Here is a 20,721-nt window from a genome sequence, read left to right as displayed (position 1 = left end):
GTTGCTATGTGGAAATTGAAGCCCTATCACTAACCTTTACTCCTCGTGTATCTTCAAATCTATTACCGAGCCTTAAACTTTGAATGGATCTTGTATCCATGCATGATTTTGTAACATCATGCATTTGTTCATTCAGAAAATACTGGGTAGCTGAAAAATTAGATCTCCAAAATGTTGACTCATTTCATTATAATAATAACAAAAACCCACATCTGTTCATGTCGCCATCAGTCTCATCAGGTAAGTCTCAATTCTGGCAAGTTGTCAAGCTTGTGGTGGTAGATGCACGATTTCCAAAATTCTCAATTTCTCTAGAAAACTCAGACTTTATTTTTGTCAACCCACTCAGTTATTTCCCTTGAAGTGGCCCTCTTTCGAGAAAATTTTCTAGAAAAGTTCTGCCAGATGCCCAAATCTTAGTAATCATCACTCACTGCCTGTCAGTCATTCCTTCAAATAAACATGAGGCTCCAGGAAAGAAAAACCATGATGAAGTGGGGATCTTGCTGCAGTGCGAGCAGGGGGAGCACGTGGTTTCCTTGGAGACCAGGGGCTCACCTCCCCATGTGGCACACGCGCTTTAGGGGCCTTTTCATCTTCTCACGGCATCTTAAAAAAACAGCCAACTCGAAGGCTGAGGCTTCATAAAAGTAGAGTGTGTACCACTCAGCGCAGGTATTCCCAGGTGGAGCCGCGCTTTAATCCTCTTGCCGGAGTGCCTGCTGTGGGGCGGAGCGCCGCGCTTGCCAGCAGAGCTCGGCTTCTGGCCCTCCTGCATGCGCGGGCCCCAGCTGTGTGGGCTGTTTTTCCTGCCGACATTGCAGTTGTACTGTAGATACCACTGTCAACACAGTATAGAAAGGTCACCGGTGCTTTAGTATTACTGTGGGTGTAGATTTGACTATGTGGGCGCCCTGAACGTGCCTCAAGGACTCTCCCACTGAAAACAGCAGGCTTGGAGAATGAGAACAGCAAAGGAGCCTCCGTTATGAGCGGAATTTTCTGGGGAGTCCGCGGAAGGGACAGCGCGGGCATCAATACCTATGAATGTTATGCCGGCAGGCCTCAGGAAGTCTCCCCGCGGAGCCGGACCTGGTATGGGAATCGCGAGACCTGGTAACTAAGCAGTGGCACAGCTGTGCGCCCATGCTCAGGGTGACCTTTGGCAGAATGGTGCCACCAGAGTTGCTTCCCTCTGGCCTCCTTAGAAGGTTGCGTTTCTTCAGCAAAAGCAGATTCGCAGTTCATTTAGCAAGGTCATTGGAAAATGGGCTCCAGCCTCCCAGGCGGCCAGGCAAGGATTTAGGAGCTGGCCTGGAACTGCCCAAAGGCCGGCGCCCAAGGGATCAGGCAGGGTGTGTGTGCTTTGATGAAATGACAGCCAGATAGCGAGGGAAGTGGGGTCATTTTGTGAGATGAGCGTTGCACAGCAACAGGGACCCTTGTTGAACCGTAAGTGGACAAGGCTGCTCCCTTCAGTATTTGATTCTGCAGAATGTCAGCCTCCAGAGACCAATGCCACGTGCTGTGAGGGGTATGGTGTTATTCACACATTTATCTTTTCCTAAGAAATTTGCACTAGCAGAACAGCATCTTTGATTCTGTTGAAAAGGAAAAAAAAAATGAGGGAGGGACTAGTTTTCTTGAAAACATCCAACCATTAAATTGCTCACTGAATAAGTACATTTTTATTCTAATGCCCTAGCTTATTCAAAGGTTAAGAAAATACGTTTTCTGTAGAAAAGAAGACATGTTCTGTGGCTCATCCAGAGTATTATTTGAGCTGCATGTCTATAGTTTAATCACATACTGTTGGAGGTCTTCCTGGGAGATGCTGGAGGCCCAGGAGTCAGGGGGCTCTGTGTGCCGTTCTCCAAACACAGCTCTCTAGAAAGAAGGTTCCAGCATGACTCAGGAGAGGTTGGTGCAAACTGGGACCCTCTGGGCACCTCTCAGGGACACAGACTCTGTCCAGCTGGTTACGGAAGCACATCTCCCACCTGATTTATTCCTAAATAGGAGCGAGGAGGGGGGCAATCTTTCCCTTCACCCCTACATCTTCCTTTCCTCTTCCCCACCTCCCTGTATTAATACTGAGAAACCACACCTGAACAATGAAATGACTAGGAACTACTGTTTCTGGTTGTGTTCCCAAGTGGGAATATGGGCTGTTCACGACCTCAGAATGTAGAATGCCCTCATTATTTATTCAGTAGACATCCAATAAATGCAGATCAACAGCTTGCCTATCTTTGATAGTTTTTAGCAGTGTGTTCTGGTTTTAATCTTTGTACTTGTCCCATGAGTGACCCCATGACCAGAGAGTGGGCTCTTCTGTCTTGTAAGAGCCTTCTGTTCACGTTCTATTCTTTTTATGAGAAGGAAGTGCCAGTGCATGTCCCAACATAAAGAGAAACGTTGAATACGTACTGTTTTTCTCTTATATATATGCTCAAAATAACGACTGTAGTAAACAGTCGTCATGATTATAGGATGAATTACACAGCCATTCATAGATTTTTGTAGTTGTCATTTAGAAGTGGACTACGCAATAGTTCATAGGCTTACGAATACATATCTAACAATATTAGCCGGGTGCAGTGGCTCACGCCTGAAATCCTAGCACTTAGCGAGGCCAAGGTAGCTTGATTGCTAGAGCCCAGGAGTTCAAGACTAGCCTGGGCAAAGGGCGAAACCTCATCTCTACAAAAACTACAAAAAGAAATTAGCCGGACATGGTGGTGCTTCCCTGTAGTCCCAGCTACTTGGGAGGCAGAGGTGGGAAGGTCACCTGAGCCTGGGGGTGTCAAGGCTGCAGTGAGCCGTGATTGCACCACTGCACCCGAGCCTGGGTGACAGAGTGAGACCCTGTCTCAAAAACAAAAAACAAACAAACAATATTATACTTACAGTATTTAAAAAACCTAATTATCTGGTATTCCCATAGCTAATGGAATGAAAGGGGAGACGGTACCTCCTACACTCTCTTCTCCCCACATCAACTGGACAGGTGTGTGAACGCATTTCAAAGTCAAGTATGGTTAGTAATTACTTGATCTTTTTCCAGCCCCTTCAGATAAGCTGAATTGAACACCCAAAAGTGATAGTAACATCATTTTCCTTTGCAATTACAAAGACCATTAACCCAACAGAATCTCCATGCTGTACCTGTTTGTGATGTTTTTATTCCATTTTATTCAGTATGACTCTTGATAAATGGATTACTATGCAATTAATTTTTTCTCATTCTTTGGATTCGTACACCCAGACACATATATCAAGCAAACTATAAATTGCTAAAATGACAGGCCAGCAGTGACTACTTGTTACCACGTGTGTAACATCTCTTGAGGGCTGCTTTGTAATTCATTTGTATGGTGGTGGTGTACCAGTGTAACTGCTAAGTGGTTTCTCTGGTTCCGTCTGCATTTGTACATGAAGTTGTGCAATCTCCACATACCAGCAGTTTCAAAGAATGACAATTTGCATGAGGCCATCTTAATAGCAGGTAGCATGTAACCAACTGATCTGAATTAAGCCACCATTGTGGAATAAAACATTTGACACTAAGCCAGGTATTTCAGTGGATGAGTTGTATTTTGGATTTCCAAAAAAAAAAAAACAAAAAACTAAGCAGTCATGCTTTTGAATAATCTTACTAGACATAAACAATACTGCTAGGGTAGGGGGGCACTGCCTTTCACAATGGTCAGAGTTTCTTGGTAAATCAGTGGTTTTGCTTCTTTGATGTTTCTAAAACACTGATATGACCAGTTGCCCTGCTGTGACCTCATCTCACCCTCCCCAGCTTCCCTCCCCACCCACCTCATAAAGCACAGACCTCTCAGCCTGACCCCTTGCTCCCTACCTCACTCATTACTTCTGGTTTCCTTCTGGGGCCTTGTCTTCTGCCTGCCCCCAGTACAATGTTTATTTTTCTGCATGTCCATCTCATCCCGACAAGCCTCTCCACACTGGAGTGCAGCCAGTAACTGTCTCTGCCAAGCTCTTCCCTCTGCCTGCATTTCTCACCCCACACACACCTTCCATTTCCCAGTGGCTACATACATCATGTGCGATTATGCCTGTCTTTCATGACCTGCCTCTGACCAGACATCCCTAAGTCATCTTCCCTAAACCCACTCCTTCAAATCCACCTTCCAAATCCTGGTGAATGGACTGCTGTCCCTGCTCCAGAGGACTGTGTGCCTCAAACAGGGGTCCCCACAGCGGGCTTCTATTAGCAGGGATTCCCCAGTGCATGTTTCCTGCCTTGGAGACCATGAACTCCAGGGAGGCCGGAGAGCTGTCTGCTCTGCTTTCTGTCTTCTGCCTGCCCAAGACAGTACTTTATGTAGGTGTTAATTTCCTAAAAATATGTCTAACATGCTTGAATTGCTGATAGCTATTGATTAAAGCCCAGCTTCTAATATAAATGTGCATTTCTGATGAATCTCACAAAAAAACAGGAAGAAACAAATGCCATTAATTTGCAGTTTGTCAATATCCTGGCTAGTAATTGAGATATTTAGTGGCCTAGTCACTAGAATATAAGGTGCTAGTCCCAGTCCCAACACGAGTTGAGTAATTTTAAACTTCATAGTGAATTTTTTGTAACGTCTACAGAATGGATCACCATTATCATAATAATAGCTGATAGCGATGGAGCATGTCCCATCTGCCAACCACTGGGTATCATTGATTCATTCATTTATAAAATTTGAAGTTGGTGGGAGGGCATATTTAAAGACTACTACCTGGAATAGTGTTATCTGTCAGAGATTCATTTGTTTGTTCTCCACATTCTTCAATGTATGAATTATTCCATGCAATTGAACAGCTCCCCAAGTACGTCATAGTTATGAAATGTTGTGTGTTGACTTTGGAAGGTTACAGTTCATTTGTGATCTTCCAGGCAGTGGGGGTGGGGGTGGGGTGATTCTTCTCTGTAGTGAAAGTGTTTTTCTCTGAAATCTTCAGCTACTTCCCCACTCTGTGAAGCCTTCTTCTCCTGGGTCAGTGGGACCCTTCCTTGAGAGTGGTTTCAGTAGGTTCCCCAAAAACTGTTCAACTGAGTAAAATTGAATAGTCCATGCATTTTGTCCCAAGGTATAAAAATTGGCTTTGGGGAGGTGAAAATGAAACCTTACTTTTTTTTAATGTATCAAGCACCAATACACATACAGAAAAATATAGTGCATCTGTGTTATTATAACATGTTATGGGGATAGACTGTTGGGGGAAAATAACTGTAAAAGCTTTTTTGGGGTGGTCATGAATGAAATGGTTGAAAAACACTGAGTTAGTCATACACAGTATCAGACAAGTACTGTGTCAGTAGCACCAGTAATTTCCACCCTCAGGCTAGGCCCCACATCCAGCAAATTCTCACTCTTCTTTAGCCCCCACAGCCAGGTCAGTCTTCTAGTCCAGGCTCCATCGGCATCTCAGGTTAGAGAAAGGAAGGCAAGATGCCTCCCACCTCTGTTTTCCAGGATTGAGAATATGCTCACGCCCCTCTCTATCTAAAGGAAAGGAGAGAGGGATGGACCAGGCCCTGTGTTGCCCTCACAGGTGCCCCAGGTGCCATTTTGTCATGAGCAGTCAGCAGAGCCCATTGCTGAGGGGCCTAGGGAGGGTGCCCTGAAAGAGCTGGTCCCTTCAGTTCTGAATTAAGCAGTAGCCTCAATGCCATGTAAGCAACCATTCCTGCAAGAGGATAGGCATTTAAGGTGAAATCTGCCTCATCTGTCATTATTTTACAGGTAAGATTCAGAACAGTTCAAGAAAACAAGGCAAATGAATTGCACTTGCATTGACGTGAGTCATGCCACATTCGGCTACTCTTTGTGAAAACTTCCTCAAAATAGATTCCTCGGAGTGCTGCTTTGCAGGACCTTCATTGATTTGCTCTGAAGATAGGTGCCCATGCCTGAGAGGCCTCAGTAAAGTTTCAACTACAGAGTTATCCATGGTAGCACTTCTGGAAACATTTCTGTGCTAATTGTACATGGCAGGTCCCCAGTTCCTCATTTAATGGGAGGAATCTCCTTTTTCTGGAAAATTTCTCTGGACTGCTGTGTCACAGAACATTCTAGAAACCCCTTACCCCATGAACATTCTAATACTAGACAATTTAGAATTGAACGTTAATATGGGCATGGGAGGCCAGTGAAAACAACATAAGCCTCACCTGGTACTGCAACACATCTTTATTTTGGAAACACTGACTTTGCAACCACAGCTATAAACACTGGCTTTTATTTCAGGAGTCAGCAGTTAATATATTTGCATGAAGGAGAATTGAGGGCATCCCTGTGAAAACCAGAAAATAAATCCATCCTGAAGGGCATTGGCTTTGTAGGCCTCTCATCCCTTGTTGAGTAGGTAGCTGGGCCATGCACAACGGGTGTCAGGATGGAAAGGACCAAGGAGAGGACCGAAGAGAGGCCTCTGCATTGCCGGCTGCCACACGTGCTCACCACACAGACAGCTCATTGGCTCATCCACCAGCTCATTTAATCACGAAGTCTTTTAACCCCCTCCAGGTCCAATGAATTCCTTAGGCTTTTTTCTCTGTGTTTATCAGTTCCCGTTGTAAATGGCAGCTTCTTCTACACGGCACATTTGGAGATGACATGGAAAAATCACTCACACAGGCCAGCAAAGGCACTCTCTTTATGCCATGATAGTCCTGTTTGGGGAAGCGCCCTCGGTAGCTTCTCTCAAAAGCAGGCAAAACATCGCTGTGCTTTTGCTGTCCTGACAATGTGTGGAGTCATGTTATACAGCAAGCATACCACAAGCAAGTCTCATCTAAGGCACCTAAATGTGGTTTTTCCATAACGAAAGTGCTGTTGAAAACAAATACAACTTGCTGCTCTACAGGTTAGAGCATTTTAATCCTGTACATGGCTAATCTTCCCGAGTCTGTCTGAAGTCATAGTGTTCCCTCTAAACACAAAAAACTGATAGGGGCCTCCTGTCACACTTGCGGATCATGAGTCTCATGCAGAAGGCTATGGAAAATGAATTGATTTCACATGTTTTACTCAGAGGACGTGGAAAAAGAAAATGATTCTAGTGACCATCTAGAAACTTGTGGTTTGTTTTTGACTCTAAGACAGTCAGCACCTTTCAGGGCCTTGCTGGGTTTTTACTGGTTTCTGACAGATTGGTGGACACGGCATCTGTACCATTAAAAAAGGAAATCAGGAAGGTTTTTTGAGCTGTCTTGAAGTCTTTTGCTCACCACTTAATTTACATACATACACTTTAATATGCATGCTAAGAGTGCCTGTAATGTACTTTTATTGAATAAAATGACACAGAGAGAATTCGTTAGGAAGCTTTCCTGCCCAACCCCCAACCAAGTCGTTAAATAACTTTTTCAAAGGCTGTTCTCTATAGGAGAAGGAATCAATTTAGGGGTATAGTTCATTCATTTACCTAGCTTGTAACTCTAAAGGGTTTTGTTATAAACATGTTTATATCAATAATGGTTTTATAGTTTGATTTTCAGAGCACTATTGATTCAGTAGAACAGTAGCTCTGCGGTGCACAAGGGATACTGACCTCCACCTCAGCACTATTACTTAGAGGAATGCAGCACCATATGTAGCTTACTAGTAGGTAGGTGGGTGTTTGGATGAAGGAAGGGAAAGCAGGAGGAAGGGAGGAACGGATAGACTGATAAATAGGGATGGATGGACAGATGGATGGATTGATGAATAATATAAACAAAAGTACTAATTAATAACAAAATACACGCATACCTCAGCAGTCATTTTGACAGCAGTACTTTAAAGTTTCATGTTTAAATAAACATCTAATAGTGTATATGTATCCAACATGACAACATTGTGGTACTTATTTACAGATCATTTTCTGACAAGGAACATGAAGTCAAACAGAACTTAAACCTTAGATATGAGCGCTGCCAATCAAAATTAAAAACAAAGTTTAAGGCCCCCTTGAAGTTTTGATGTCTCACCATGTGAAAATTGAACTTCATATTACAAAATTAATGCATAGGAAAAAACCTCCTAGGAAAAAGCCTGGTTTTGGTGATGAGATTCAGATCATACATGGTTTTATAATTGATGAATAGTTGTGAGCAGCTGCTGTACTTTCTGTGCTTCCATGTAATTCCAGGACCGCTTCTGGGAGCCCTGAAAGTACCCTTCAGTGACTGCCTTCCAAATGTATTTCACTAAGCAAAAGAGAAAGCTTTATTCCTTAGAGATGATATAGTAATATTTGGAAAGCTCACTAGTTCCAATGAAGCACATAATTTAAAACAGACACATCATAGTTTAAAAGGTAGAATCGGTTACGAAATGTGATCCCAAGTAGGCACAGGCAGCACTCTGCTTGCGGCCCGGAAGAGGTCCCAGTGTGCAGGATTGGAAAGGGGCTGGCTCTTTCCCTGCTGTGACTGTTCTGTCTGCTTTCTGATGGGACGTGCTGTTGATCCCAGCTGCTGAGAAGAAATGGTGGGCAAGTGCCGCGGAGACGGGGATTTGCAGCAGGGAGGAGCCAAAGGTGGAAGCATCACCGGGAAGTGAGAGCTGGGGAGGAACACGAGAGAATCACAAGCCGCGGGCCCTTCTCCTTCCCTCTTAAAAACCTAACCTAGCTCCTGACACTGCCTCCTACTGTGTTCCCTTCCTGCCCAAACTGTACCTAGAGCTCCATGCATAGACCTCGTCTGCTCACCGCACAGAAATGCCAGGGCTGCCGGGGTCCCTTCTCAGTGCTCCTCCTTCTGTCTAATCAGCTGTTCTCTGCTCTGATGACACCTGACTACACCTCCAGCTCACAGCCACAGCGCATGGAGACCCCGAGCCTTCTACTTGGGTGTCCCACGATGGCCTCAACCCCAACTTGTCACAAAAGCTACCTCTCCTTCCTGCCACCAAAATGGCGGCCCCAAGACCCACCACATCAGAAACGTGAGAATCAGCTTCTCCATCAGGCTTAGCATCCCGGGTATCATCCAGCTCCCTATTGTTTCTCAGGTTTTCCTCTAATCCCATCCATTTTTATTCATTGCCCTTGTGTTTGGACTGTTTCCCTCCCCCAATTCAGATGCTGAAATCCTCACCCCCAGTGTAATGTGTTAGGAGGAGAACAGGGAGCCAGAGACCACGCTGGCTCCCTGATCTCACACTGCCTGGCCCCAGACCTATGGGAAATCCCTGTCTGGGGTTTAAGCCACCCAGTCTGTGGTATTTCCTTACAGTAACCTGAAGGGACTAAGACACCCTGCCGCTGTCAGACAAAGATACTCTTACGTGCAACTTGCTAGTTATAAAATGGAACTTTTAAGCTATATGATATTTGTCTTTAAGAAATTAAAGTACAAGGACTTTTTAAGTCCCCTGAACAGAGACCATCCCCAGGTCGCTGCTGCACTTCAACATCGTTGGAGAAGTCAGTTCATCACCTCCAAGTGATAAGCCGCCAAGGTGCTTCACCTCCCTTGTAGCTGGAAATGTCATGCTCCCTAAATTAAATCCCTCAAGCTACAGTTTAATTAAGCTCATCTCCTCGCCTGGAGATGGAAATCAGATATATTTTAGCCTTCAGCTGGGTAGAGTGAAAAGAACATTGGATTCTGCAGATCTGGATTCTATTCAAGAGTTCTGTCTTCCGCGTGACTGCATGACCTCGCGTGACTGCATGACCTCCAGCTTGCCTCTGAACTTCCCTTGCCCTAAGCAGAGGAGATGCTGCATTTGCTCTGTCTATTCCCTAGCGCTGACTTTCCATGGCCCCTTTGTGGCTCTTAAGTCCTGTACCAGGACACCTCCACCGTCTTCGCTAATTTAGCAGACGTTCATCAGTGGTCACGATTTGCCATGGCATCCTGGGAAGGTGTGTGAAAACTGGGCCCTGCCTAGTTACAGGCTATATGTAGGCGTCGGTACAAGCTGCGTCAAGAATATTCTTGACCAGATACTTCCTTGAAGTCGTGGAAGTCAGCCTTAGAAGGTCCACTAAATACACTACAAAGTGATCACGAAATTAATTAAAATCATATAGAATATGCATGCATACACACACATCCATGTGCATGTCCTGACACAGAGATGATATGTGGGGTGAAGGAGGGAGATTTCAGGAGGCCGCGGGCCTGCCAGGAGCATGTGCAGGTGCCAGCGCCATCCCCTGGACCAAACCCCAGTTCTCCGGCTTCACTGAAGGTGCAGGAGCCCTGCTAGAAAAGAGAAGGGAGCTGTGGGCACTTCCACCTTCCCTGTCCCTGGCCACCACCTTCAAAGGAGCAACCCACCAAGTCCATGCAGAGAAAAGTCAGTCTGCCTCCACTCCCCACTTGCAGAGGCTGAAGTCCCTTGGCTTAGTCCCCAAAATCCATTATATATAATTCTTATGGCTTCCCATCCTCATAGCTTAGATTCCACTTATAAGTGAGAGCGTACGATATTTGGATTTCCATTCCTGAGTTACTTAGAATAATGGCCTTCAGCTCCATCCATGTTGCTGCAAAAGACATTATTTCATTCCTTTTTATGTCTGAGTAGTATTCCATGGTGTATATATGCCACATTTTCTTTATCTGCTCATTGGTGGATGGGCACTTAGGTTGGTTCCATATCTTTGCAGTTGCCAGTAGGAAACACCCCATTTTCAGTGTGGGTGTCTGAATGAAGAGACCACAGGTTTTGGATGGTGGTGTGTCCGTAATCCCAATAATAAAGTGGATTTTCGCGATTATCCAAAAGAGAGCATGCACGCACACTACATTTTCGTGCTCATATTTGTCACGTCACACTAGCACACACAGGAACTGAATTTTTAACTTAAAAGATTCTAACCATTTAATTTTCAAATCACAGTACATAAAACAGGAGTAGCTCTGAAGTGGTTTTATATTTTAAGAGCATGATTTTTAGTTTTGCAATTGCCTCTCACACTCTGAATGTTCAATTATTGATTGAACAGATTGTTATGATCCCAATAAAATAAAGTTTTAAGCTGAGAATCTTGCCTCACCACACAGCTGCGCTCCACTTCAACAATGCTTTGGCTGCAACAGAAACCTCTCCCCTTTAAAGGAGCCACGGCGGGGAGACCCCGGGAGCCAGTAAGAAACAGCATGCTGTCCTCACCACAATCTCTACTCTGGGGAGCCCCCACTGTAATTCTGTCTCTTTCTGCACAGTTGCAGAGCCAGTGGTGACGACGATAATAAACACTTCATCCACATGTCTGGTTCCATGAAAGGCCATCTCGACTTTCTTTTTCTTCCTACAGTGCCTTGTCTTTGAAGATGCTCCCAACGGGGTGGAGGCGGCCCTGGCAGCTGGGATGCAGGTGGTCATGGTTCCTGACAGAAACTTGAGCCGAGACCTGACGACAAAGGCCACCCTGGTGCTGAATTCCCTGCAGGACTTCCAGCCCGAGCTGTTTGGTTTGCCCCCCTATGAGTGAGAGGGAGGGCCTCAGTCTTCTGCCCCCAGCACACTCTCATGGTCCACACTGCTGGGGGAAGGGGAAAGGAAATCAGCAACTCTTCAGTCCCAACCTGCATCATGATTTTAGCCTCCTGAGATTGGAGTTTCCATCCCATGTTGGTTTGTCCCAGTCTAACGTGTCAATAAAATGTGACTTGACGGTTGAGACAAAAAATACAGTAGAGACAGAAACGAAGCCCAGAACAAAGATGAAACTTGAATTACCATCTCGGAAATCAAGCTGATGGAGTATGTGATAAAGTGAATGTACACGTATACACACACGCACCTCCATATATACACGTGTGTATCAGTTTGGTAATATGCAGGTAGGCATTACATGCATATGTATGTAGATATATGCATGCATGTATATGTAAAATATATACTTTTCCAAGACAAAATGGCACATCACTTCTCTCTTATTCTAGTTTTTCTGAACACTGGCTGGGAAATGTAAACTGTGTATGCATATAAGTATATGCTTTATGTATGCATATGTATGTAGATATGTTTATATCTATCATCTGCATCACTCTCCTCAGTGTTGATGTCAACATGCAATGACAGCTGATAAAGCGAGATGGTAGTTCTGCCTGGTTTGCAGTCTGAGTGGGAAAGTCCTGTTTTTGGTGAGCACTCCTTGTTAGCTAACATTTAAATTCTTTTTGTGACCTCAGAAGTCTCTGGATCTTTCCTCATTGACTGACTGAGCCACATCATCCATAGTTTATTGTTAGTGTGAACACAACTGTAACATTTACCTGGTATCTACATCCTTACCTACATTGGAGAATGTTTTCTACCTCAGAACAACCATTCGCCTCCTTTAAGAACACCGATGGGCTACGCTTTTTGGATAGAAATAGAATTTGATTTAAGAATGTATGCTTGGTGAGTCTGAGTGCCCAGGAACACTTCTGGAATAATTTATCAGACATTGAACTTCTGTGATTAATCGCTTTTATAGATTTACTCAGTCTTTAAAATTCGTCTATGATTTGCCAGAGAAAAACGGTGGTAGCCATGGAAATCGAGAGTGAAGGAGAACTGCTCCGTTGTGGCTCATCCCTTCCTAGTGGCCTCTGCCCTTTGATGTCCTTGAGCTACTCTTCAGCTCTGGAAGTTGTGGACAAACCGTAGGAATGCACGTGTGCGTGTGGTGGAGTGATTGTCTGTGAATGACAGGTCCTGGCGATTGATTGATGTTGCCTCAATTTAGCAAATTCATTTCCTCATTCTTTTTTTTTTTTTTTTTTTTATAAAACACAATTACTTTATTGATTTCTTACAATCAAATACTGCCAACTAGCATTACTTCCACTCTTGCATCATTAAAAACAAAGGCTATTTCCTCCTTGGTATTTTCAAATGATGCATTATACAATAAACAAAGTTAGAACTTAAAATGCACCCTGATTAATTATGTAAACTGGTAATTTGTTTAAAAAAGCATAATAATTTGGTTCCTTTCTTCATAAAATGGAAATTTAAATATTTCTTCTGATAGTCTTGAGGTTATCATTATGAGTAGTGCAAAGTGTGGCACATACAGTTTCATCTAGAAGGGTGTGTATCTTACACACCTTAAACAAAATGTGCATTAACAAAATCCATACAGTCAATGCATGATAGAAAGCATGTTTCAAATATAAGGCAGCCCCTCTGGCCACCATATTATTTAGGTTTTGCATTATCATTTATGGCATTATAGATTAATTACACATAACTTTTATACATTTTAACCCTGAAGATAAGAAAAATAACTGTTGCTTGAAAGAAATTATTCCAGGTAGCCATTTGGTTTGTATCAGGAGAAACCGAACCTCCATGAGTTTAGCGTCTGCCAAGTCGGAATCATTAGCTCAAGTGAGTGAATGAGATACGTGGCGCATTTCACAGTGACTGTTTCCCAAGTCCTGGCAATGCCTCTGCTCCCACAGTCCACCAGATGAAGCATTTCCGGGATGACCCTTCTATGTGGTTTCCCTTTTCATTTTTTTTTTTTTTGCTGGATTAACGATTACTGTATTATTTCCTCTTTTCCCCTTTTCTGTGGCCTTCCATTTTAATTATTCATAAATCCTTTCAGAATATCCTCAGAGAGCTCCATAAGAGGAAGTTCTGGAGATGGAAAATCCAAGGGAGGAAGATTGGGGATTGGAATGTCCTTGGCTTTCCCGGTATTTGCTGGGAACTTCTGCCAGGTTGAGGAGGCTGTAGCAGTTTCTGAATGTGGTGGCAAGCTCCTTAACTCTGACGTTTCTACAAAATCAGCATCTACATCCAGCTCCTTTTCTATTGGACCTTTTAGAAGTCTGGCCTTTTCAGCCTTTAGTTGTTTATTTTCTTTCCTTAATCTTTCATTCTCAGCCACAAGGAATTCCACATGCCTCTTCAAATCTGCAATTTTGGTTGCCTGCTCCTCTATAATTGTTTTATCATCTTTTGGGGCTTTGCTTCCAATACATGGCTCTGCTGGCTCATTCTTTTGCTGAAGTAAATAAAGTAGTGTGTCTGGATCCCTGTCAAAGATCCCCTGAATCTCAGGCAGGCATTTCTCTGTGGACGGGCTGTACTTCTGAGAAAGGGGACTCTGGCCCTCTGCATCCTCTGCAGAGGGTTTGTGAGATGCCTGAAGATGGGCAGCTACATCCTTGTCTGTGTTCTGCTGGGCTTTCAATCTTTCTTCACGCTGGGCCCTTTTCCATCTCTCTTGGATGAGGAGGAGCTGTTTCATATGACTATCCCTTTGCAATTCCAGTGAAAGATGAGCCTGCTCAGACTGTGTCAGCTTCATGGCTTCAGAAAGATATGCTGCAGCCTTTTTGTGACAAGAAATAGCCTCTTCGTATTTGCCTGCAGCTAATAAACGGTCTGCTCGTCTGCTCTGTTGATGAGCCAGGTTGAGGGGTCCTTCCATTACTTCCATAGACCCCGGGGTAAGCGGCGGCCTTAGGAAGGGGAGTAGTGGCGCCGTGGAACATGGAGGGGACTGCAAGGGAGCGCGACGCAGCCGCGGAGACTGCGGCCCCTCTCTGCGCCCCAAAAGCCAGCGGTAATCGATCCATTTCCTCATTCTTGATGGCCTGAATATATGTCTGCACTTTTAATGCTCCTCTTAACCAGTTGTAACGTCTTACCATTTCCCTAACAAATTGAATTAGTTTAATAAAATCTTTTGACACATGTTGATATTTGTATGAGAGTCATGATTTTACCTTTAAAAAAAGAACAGTCTTCCAAGAAATGTAAAATATATATGTGACTAATTAAATTTTTTAAAAATCCCAATTAGTACTCCAACTGTAAATGGATATTTATGTATTTTAAGTGAGCCGTCCTGCTCCTGCAGCGGTGAATAGAGGCTTTCAATGAAAGACTTACTTCTTTGATTTAGTATCTTCTCCTTCCAAAGTATTTATGTTGGTGTTTTCTAATCATTAAGCCATTTTGTATGAATAAGACAAATGGGTGTAATGCATATCTAAGTGATGTGCATCTATATCTGGGTGAATTTCCCACAGGGTAAATTTGATCTCATGTCCGTTACTGTTTTTTAACCAAAGCTGCAGCCAGATTCTTATATTTTTAGACAAAGGACACACACTGATGCTTGGCCAAAGCACATACGTTCTTTTTTATTCTTCCACATTAGCCAAATTGCTTCAATACATTTTGGTGATGTTACTCCATTGAATAGCTCATGGATTTCACAGAGATATGGTAATACAAATTTACACTAGAGTGATACATGCCAAGGAAGTTTAAAGAGTATACTTTCATAGCTCATTGAAAGTATGTCATATTAGGGATACACAGTGATTAGTAGAATGTATACAGATGTGCTGTAACTAGCAGCTAATGTCTGCTTATATATTGTATGCCCCTAGGAAGGATCTGTTATACTGCTGACATCATCCAAGAGATGGCACTATCAACGTCATCTTAATTTCACTTAAATGAAACATACACAACACTTAAGAACTTACTAATTACCACTTATTAGACTTTTTTCCACCGCATAAATCCTCAGATGGAGTTTGGTGATTTATATAAAAAAAAATCCGGACGACAACTATCTTACACTTAAAAGAATCGGCATTCTAAGTATTCCTTAGAAAGATGCTGCTGTGCAACAGTAGTCAGTGTCTAGACACTGCAGTTTATATTTCTTTGATTACATTTGGCAGTTATGCTAAATTTGGCACATTTTAGATGGTGTTTCGAAATTTTAAAAAACGTGTACACTAGAACAAGTTTTATAATGAAAAATAATGAGTTTTCACCTATCTGTAATAATGCCTCTGCAGAACATCGTTCTGTGGTCTACACTGTACTCTTCTGCTCCACAAGCAGTCGGCTAAAGCTCCTTGGTCTCACATGAGGCTCTTTGTCTCACAAGCAATCTCTAGAACTATTATCTTCTAAAAAGAGAAAATGAAGTGTTAAAGAGCAAGGGATATTAGTAGTATCATTTCAAAGTCTGTAGTATTCTCTGGTGGTTATTGTTGGTTGGAGAGACTTGCTTTACAAAGATGTTGGTGAGAATATTTGTTGACTGAGGAGTGCATGTTATCTCTGAAAGCAGATCTTCAGGATGGCTCAAAATATTCTGGTTCTTTGTGAGTCTCTTGAATAGATAATATTTTGTACACATAAGCACTGTTATTTTTTTCTCCTTCATTAGCCACACAATATTTCCATGGATTGTAACTGTTTTCATCAGAAAAACTGTTATCCAGATGGAATTAATTCAGGAAATACTCTTTGCTTACATGACAGTCATTGTAGACGTACAAAACTGAATAAGAACATATCTTAGGGTATTTTGTCTGTTAAACTTTAGTCATGACATGTTGAGGTTGGTTTCGAGATCTTTTTCCAGCACTATGGAAAACACAAGGGACAGAGAGAAGTGTTGGAATCCGCAGTGAGATCATTGTGTTACCTGTTTCGATTTAATTGCTCCTCAAATTAACTACATTTTTTTCTGTACATCTTTTGACCTAAGTTGTTTGTGAGAGATTAAGTCGTTGCCTCCCTTTCCTTGGTTCCCAACAGTATGGCAGGGGCTTCTCACAGAGCCATTTTGAAACTGTAAAACTATCACCCTCGTATTAAAGCTTTAGTTGGATATTCTTCATTGCAAAATGCCCATAATTTTCAAGTTCTATGTGAATTTCAACAACATGGTATATGAAATGAATTTTTTTCATGAAAATACTTTCAAATATTTACCAAAATGTTAATAATTATTTCTCTAGGGGACAAAATGTATTTTAAAAACTACTTGAGAATTTTAATATTCCCTAATCTCTGAGCAAAGATGAAGGCTTGGGAAGCATGAAGTCGTATTCATTCACTGCTTATTTCAAAACCCTGTGAAAGGGATGGTGAATTCATCCTTCACATAGGCAAAGTCACTTAAAATGATATATTTTCAAAATTCACTTTAGGAAAGAATTGGCATGTATTCCATATTCAGAGTCAAAATAAACTGAGAATAAATAGATAAATATAAAGAATACCTATCTCTTTGTAAACCAACAGCTAATACTGTACATAGTGGTAAAATAGTCATTCCATTTAAAAGTCAGAAATGAACTGTCTTAGTCTTTTCCAGCTGCCATAACAAAATACCTCAGGCTAGAGTACTTAAACAACAGACATTTATTCTCTCACACTCCAGAAGCTAGAAGTCTGAGATCAAGGTGCGGGCAGGGCTGGTTCCTCCTCGGGCCTCTCTCCTTGTCTTATAGACACTGTCTTCTTTCTGTGTCCTCACATGGTTGTCCTTCTGTGTATGTGTCTGTGTCCTCATCTCCTCTTCTTAAAAGGACTTCAGTCCTATTGGATCAGAGTCCACTGTAATGACCTTGTTTAACCTTAATTACCTCCTTACAGGTCCTAGCTCCAAATACAGACACATTACGGTGGTTAATGAGCTTCAGTGTAGGAATTGGAGGGAGGTGGAGCAAATTGAGTTAATAATACAAACAAAAAAGAATTTTCACTATCAATTTTAATTATCATTCTCCTAGAAACTCCAGTCAATGAATAATATCATTTATTGTTTACATATATGGATCCGATGATGGCAAATCATCTCAGTTGTTTGTCTGACAGTGTCTGTATTTGACTTTCTTTTCAAGGATGTTTTCACTGCATTTCACTGCATATTTAATTCCAGTTTAAGAGCAGTATTTTTTCATCTTTTAAATATGTAGCTTTCTTTTTACCTGACTCCTGTTTTCCATTGAAAAACCAGCTCTTGGTCCTGCAGTCACACCTTTAAGGCAGTCTCTTTTTTTCTAGCTACCATTCAGGTTTTGCTCTTGATCTTTGGTCTGTTGAGGTGTGGCTTACTTTGTGTTGATCTTGTTTGGACTTTTTAGATTTCCCTGGGGCTTTGCTTTGTTTTATGTATGGCTAAACCTCTCAGTCATTATCTCTTCAAATATGCCCAGGCTCATCTCTTAGGGTCACTTCCATACAACCAAACAGAAAAAGGCAAACTCCAAGCAGTCCATATAAGCAGGAAGTCATGCCCAGGCATGGGTTATGCCACCAGCCAAGAGGACAAGGGGAGTGGGGAGCTTGAATCTGAGCATATGCACCTGGAAAGAGTTAGACTGCAAGCTAGACCAGAAGCCTGGCATGCAGATACCAGCCAGGTGGAGACCAACCCCTCACTGCCAGGAATCAAGTATGTTAGTAGGGCAGAAATCCAGGAAACCCAGAGAACCAAAAGCCAGTGTGTATTAGTCTCTTTTCACACTGCTAAAAAGATACTCCTGAGACTGGGCAATTTATAAAGGAAAGAGGTTTAATTGACTCACAGCTTTGCGTGGCTGGGGAGGCCTCAGGAAACTTACAATCATGGCGGAAGGAGAAGCAAGTACCTTTTTCACAATTGGCAGGAGAGAGACTGAAAGAGCGAAGTGCCAGACTTAAAACCATTGGCTGTCGTGAGAACTCCCTCACTATCATGAGAACAGCGTGGGGGAAACCACCCCCATGATCCAGTCACCTCCCACCAATCCCATGTGGGGATTACAGTTTGAGATGAGATTTGGGTGGGGACACAGAGCGAAACCACAGGGGATCTGCCAGAGGCCCAGGACAGAACACCCTGAAGGGTACCATTCCTTTACCACTGCTCAGGGGTGCATGCTGTTTGTCTCCCATGAAGGCAAAACCAAGAGCTGCTAAGCTCACCAACCAATAGAAAAGTGCTTACCTAGCAAAGAAAGGCACAGACAAGATAGTTGCTAAAATAGGGAAAACTCACAGGAAACAGTTAGTATAAAGTATTCTCATATGCTGATGATCATTTGAAAATCACAAAATAACTCAATTTCTGCACAAGTAGGTCATCTACCACTTGTCATTCTAATCCCACACTAGGCACTTTAAGAACATGCGCCCCTGGGCTTTTGCTACACTCTTTTCTTAACGTTGGTACCCACCTTGTGGTGACTGAGGGTACTCTTAATATCCCCAAATCTGAAGAAACTGAGGCACAATTCGATTATTCACTTATGAAGTGCTGAAGCTCTGGATTAAACTTATAAGACATATCCACTTCGCACTCCAGAAAACTTCATCATTCCCAACATTATTGTCTTCAACCATTGGGAAAGAAATACTTTTCTTGGTAATTAGAGGAGAAAAGGTGTTTGGTGTTTCATTGTCACTTTCCTGGTGTAGACCAGATACTTGCGGGTCTTTCCTAGGGCCAGTGAGTCCTAACATGTTTGAACATCTACCCATGCTATTTAAGGCAGCACACCAAACACATTCCTGCTTCAACTGCAGTATCTGTTTCATCAAGAAGAGTATTTTCCTCAAACAAGTTTGAGGTGCCTACTACTTGGGGAAATACTAAGCCTTTGGTATGCTTCTGCTCATCTAGGCATGAGATGGCTCCCTCATTACTTTGGTCTTCAGTTTTCTGAATCTGCTTCTGGAAAACACTGCAAAATGTCATTTTTGAGAACTGCTGCTTTGCAAATACTTTTCATGCCTATGTGATGTGCTGTTATTCTCTCTCATTTCCTTGCTAACATACAGTCATGTTTATGAAGCAAGTTATGAGCCAGTTAAGACTGGATCTGAGTCAGCTAGATTTGCATGCATTTTCAGCCACAGTACAGGTTCCTAAAAGTCATCACATGTCTAGTCTCAAAGTTCTTATAGAATAGCATCTGATTATTATTAAGTAGATTTTTTAAGGCCTCTCAAGGATAAAGATCCGAGGTGTTATATCCATTGCTTTCCTCCCTCACACTGTTTTTGACTTTTAGTTCTTCCCTTTCTCCACTTTAATTTCTAGTCTCCCACTGCTAATTCTCCATATGACCCATCCCCACCACCACCACCCTCAACAGCCACCAGTGAGAATTCTTAGTACCTGAACTTCACTGTGACAAAAATCAGCCTTAGACCTGTGGGCTAAATTGTTCCAAGAGTCCTGATGAAGTTCTCAGATTCAGGCAAAGCTAGGTCTCCTGATACCCTGTCTTAGTCAGTTTTGCATTGCTATAAAGGAATACCTGAGTGAGGCTGGATAATTTATAAAGAAAATAGGTTTATTTGGCTCACAGTTCTGCAGGCTGTAAAAGAAGCATTGCACCAGCATCTGCTTGTGGTGAGGCCTCAGGGAGCTTCCACTCATGGTGGAACGGGAAGGGGAGCTGCTGTGTGCACAGATGACATGGTGAGAGAAGCAGCAAGAGTAAGAGGAGAGGAAGGTGCCAGGCTCTTTCTAACAATCAGCTCTTGCAGGATTGAATAGAGAACCCATTCATTACCATGAGGGCAGCACCAAGCCATTCATGAGGGATCCACCCCCATGACCCAAACACCCCCCTGTAAATCCCCATCTCCAACATTGGGGATCAAATTTCAACGTGGGGTTTGCATTTTCCTGCAAACTCATGTGCTGTGCACTCCCTCATGTCATCTACGAATGATCACCTGCCCCAGGACTTCCTTAAAGGAATAGCTCAAATCATATTCTAAGAGTTCTGGGGGTAAAAAAGCAAAAAAACTAACTCTACTGACTCCCTTGTTTGTCTCCCAGTGTTTATGGAGGGTGACCGGTGTTCACAGCCCTCTGCCAGGCATCGCAGATACAGAGGTCAAGGAGATAGACATAGCCCTGCCTCCGTGGAACTTGTAATATAGTTAGGGAGACATATGAAACCACTGCTCACGTAAAGGTCTGATTGCCAAT

The 20,721-nt window shown here is 42.8% G+C and overlaps 2 protein-coding genes across 3 annotated transcripts in view; one reads left to right on the top strand and one right to left on the bottom strand.

Annotated features, from left to right (window-relative positions):
* PUDP (pseudouridine 5'-phosphatase) overlaps positions 1 to 12,711 on the top strand; it is an 88,878-nt gene extending 76,167 nt beyond the window's left edge. Inside the window, exon 4 of the mRNA XM_030806571.1 lies at positions 11,281 to 12,711. Within this exon, the coding sequence (XP_030662431.1) occupies positions 11,281 to 11,457 (177 nt within the window). The 3' untranslated portion in view covers positions 11,458 to 12,711. The remainder of the gene's footprint in view (positions 1 to 11,280) is intronic.
* A 10-nt stretch (positions 12,712 to 12,721) lies between these two features.
* Positions 12,722 to 14,539, bottom strand: LOC100595282 (nuclear receptor-binding factor 2). 2 transcript variants are annotated; one of them, XM_012504025.2, is made up of 2 exons: positions 14,383 to 14,514; positions 12,722 to 14,297 (listed from the first exon to the last, which is right to left on the bottom strand). In XM_012504025.2, the coding sequence occupies exons 1-2, from the start codon at positions 14,465 to 14,467 to the stop codon at positions 13,549 to 13,551; spliced, it is 834 nt and encodes a 277-aa protein (XP_012359479.1). In that variant the 5' UTR covers positions 14,468 to 14,514; the 3' UTR covers positions 12,722 to 13,548. The 2 variants fall into 2 exon arrangements, with proteins under 2 accessions (XP_012359479.1, XP_003282375.1); XM_003282327.4 differs by having other exon boundaries at positions 12,722 to 14,539.
* Positions 14,540 to 20,721: the final 6,182 nt, after the last annotated feature.

This window comes from Nomascus leucogenys, chromosome X (genome assembly GCF_006542625.1).
Source record: "Nomascus leucogenys isolate Asia chromosome X, Asia_NLE_v1, whole genome shotgun sequence".
In the NCBI taxonomy this organism is placed as follows: Eukaryota; Metazoa; Chordata; class Mammalia; order Primates; family Hylobatidae; genus Nomascus; species Nomascus leucogenys.
Note: the sequence above shows the minus strand (reverse complement) of the source record. Positions and strands in the feature narration are given on the sequence as shown.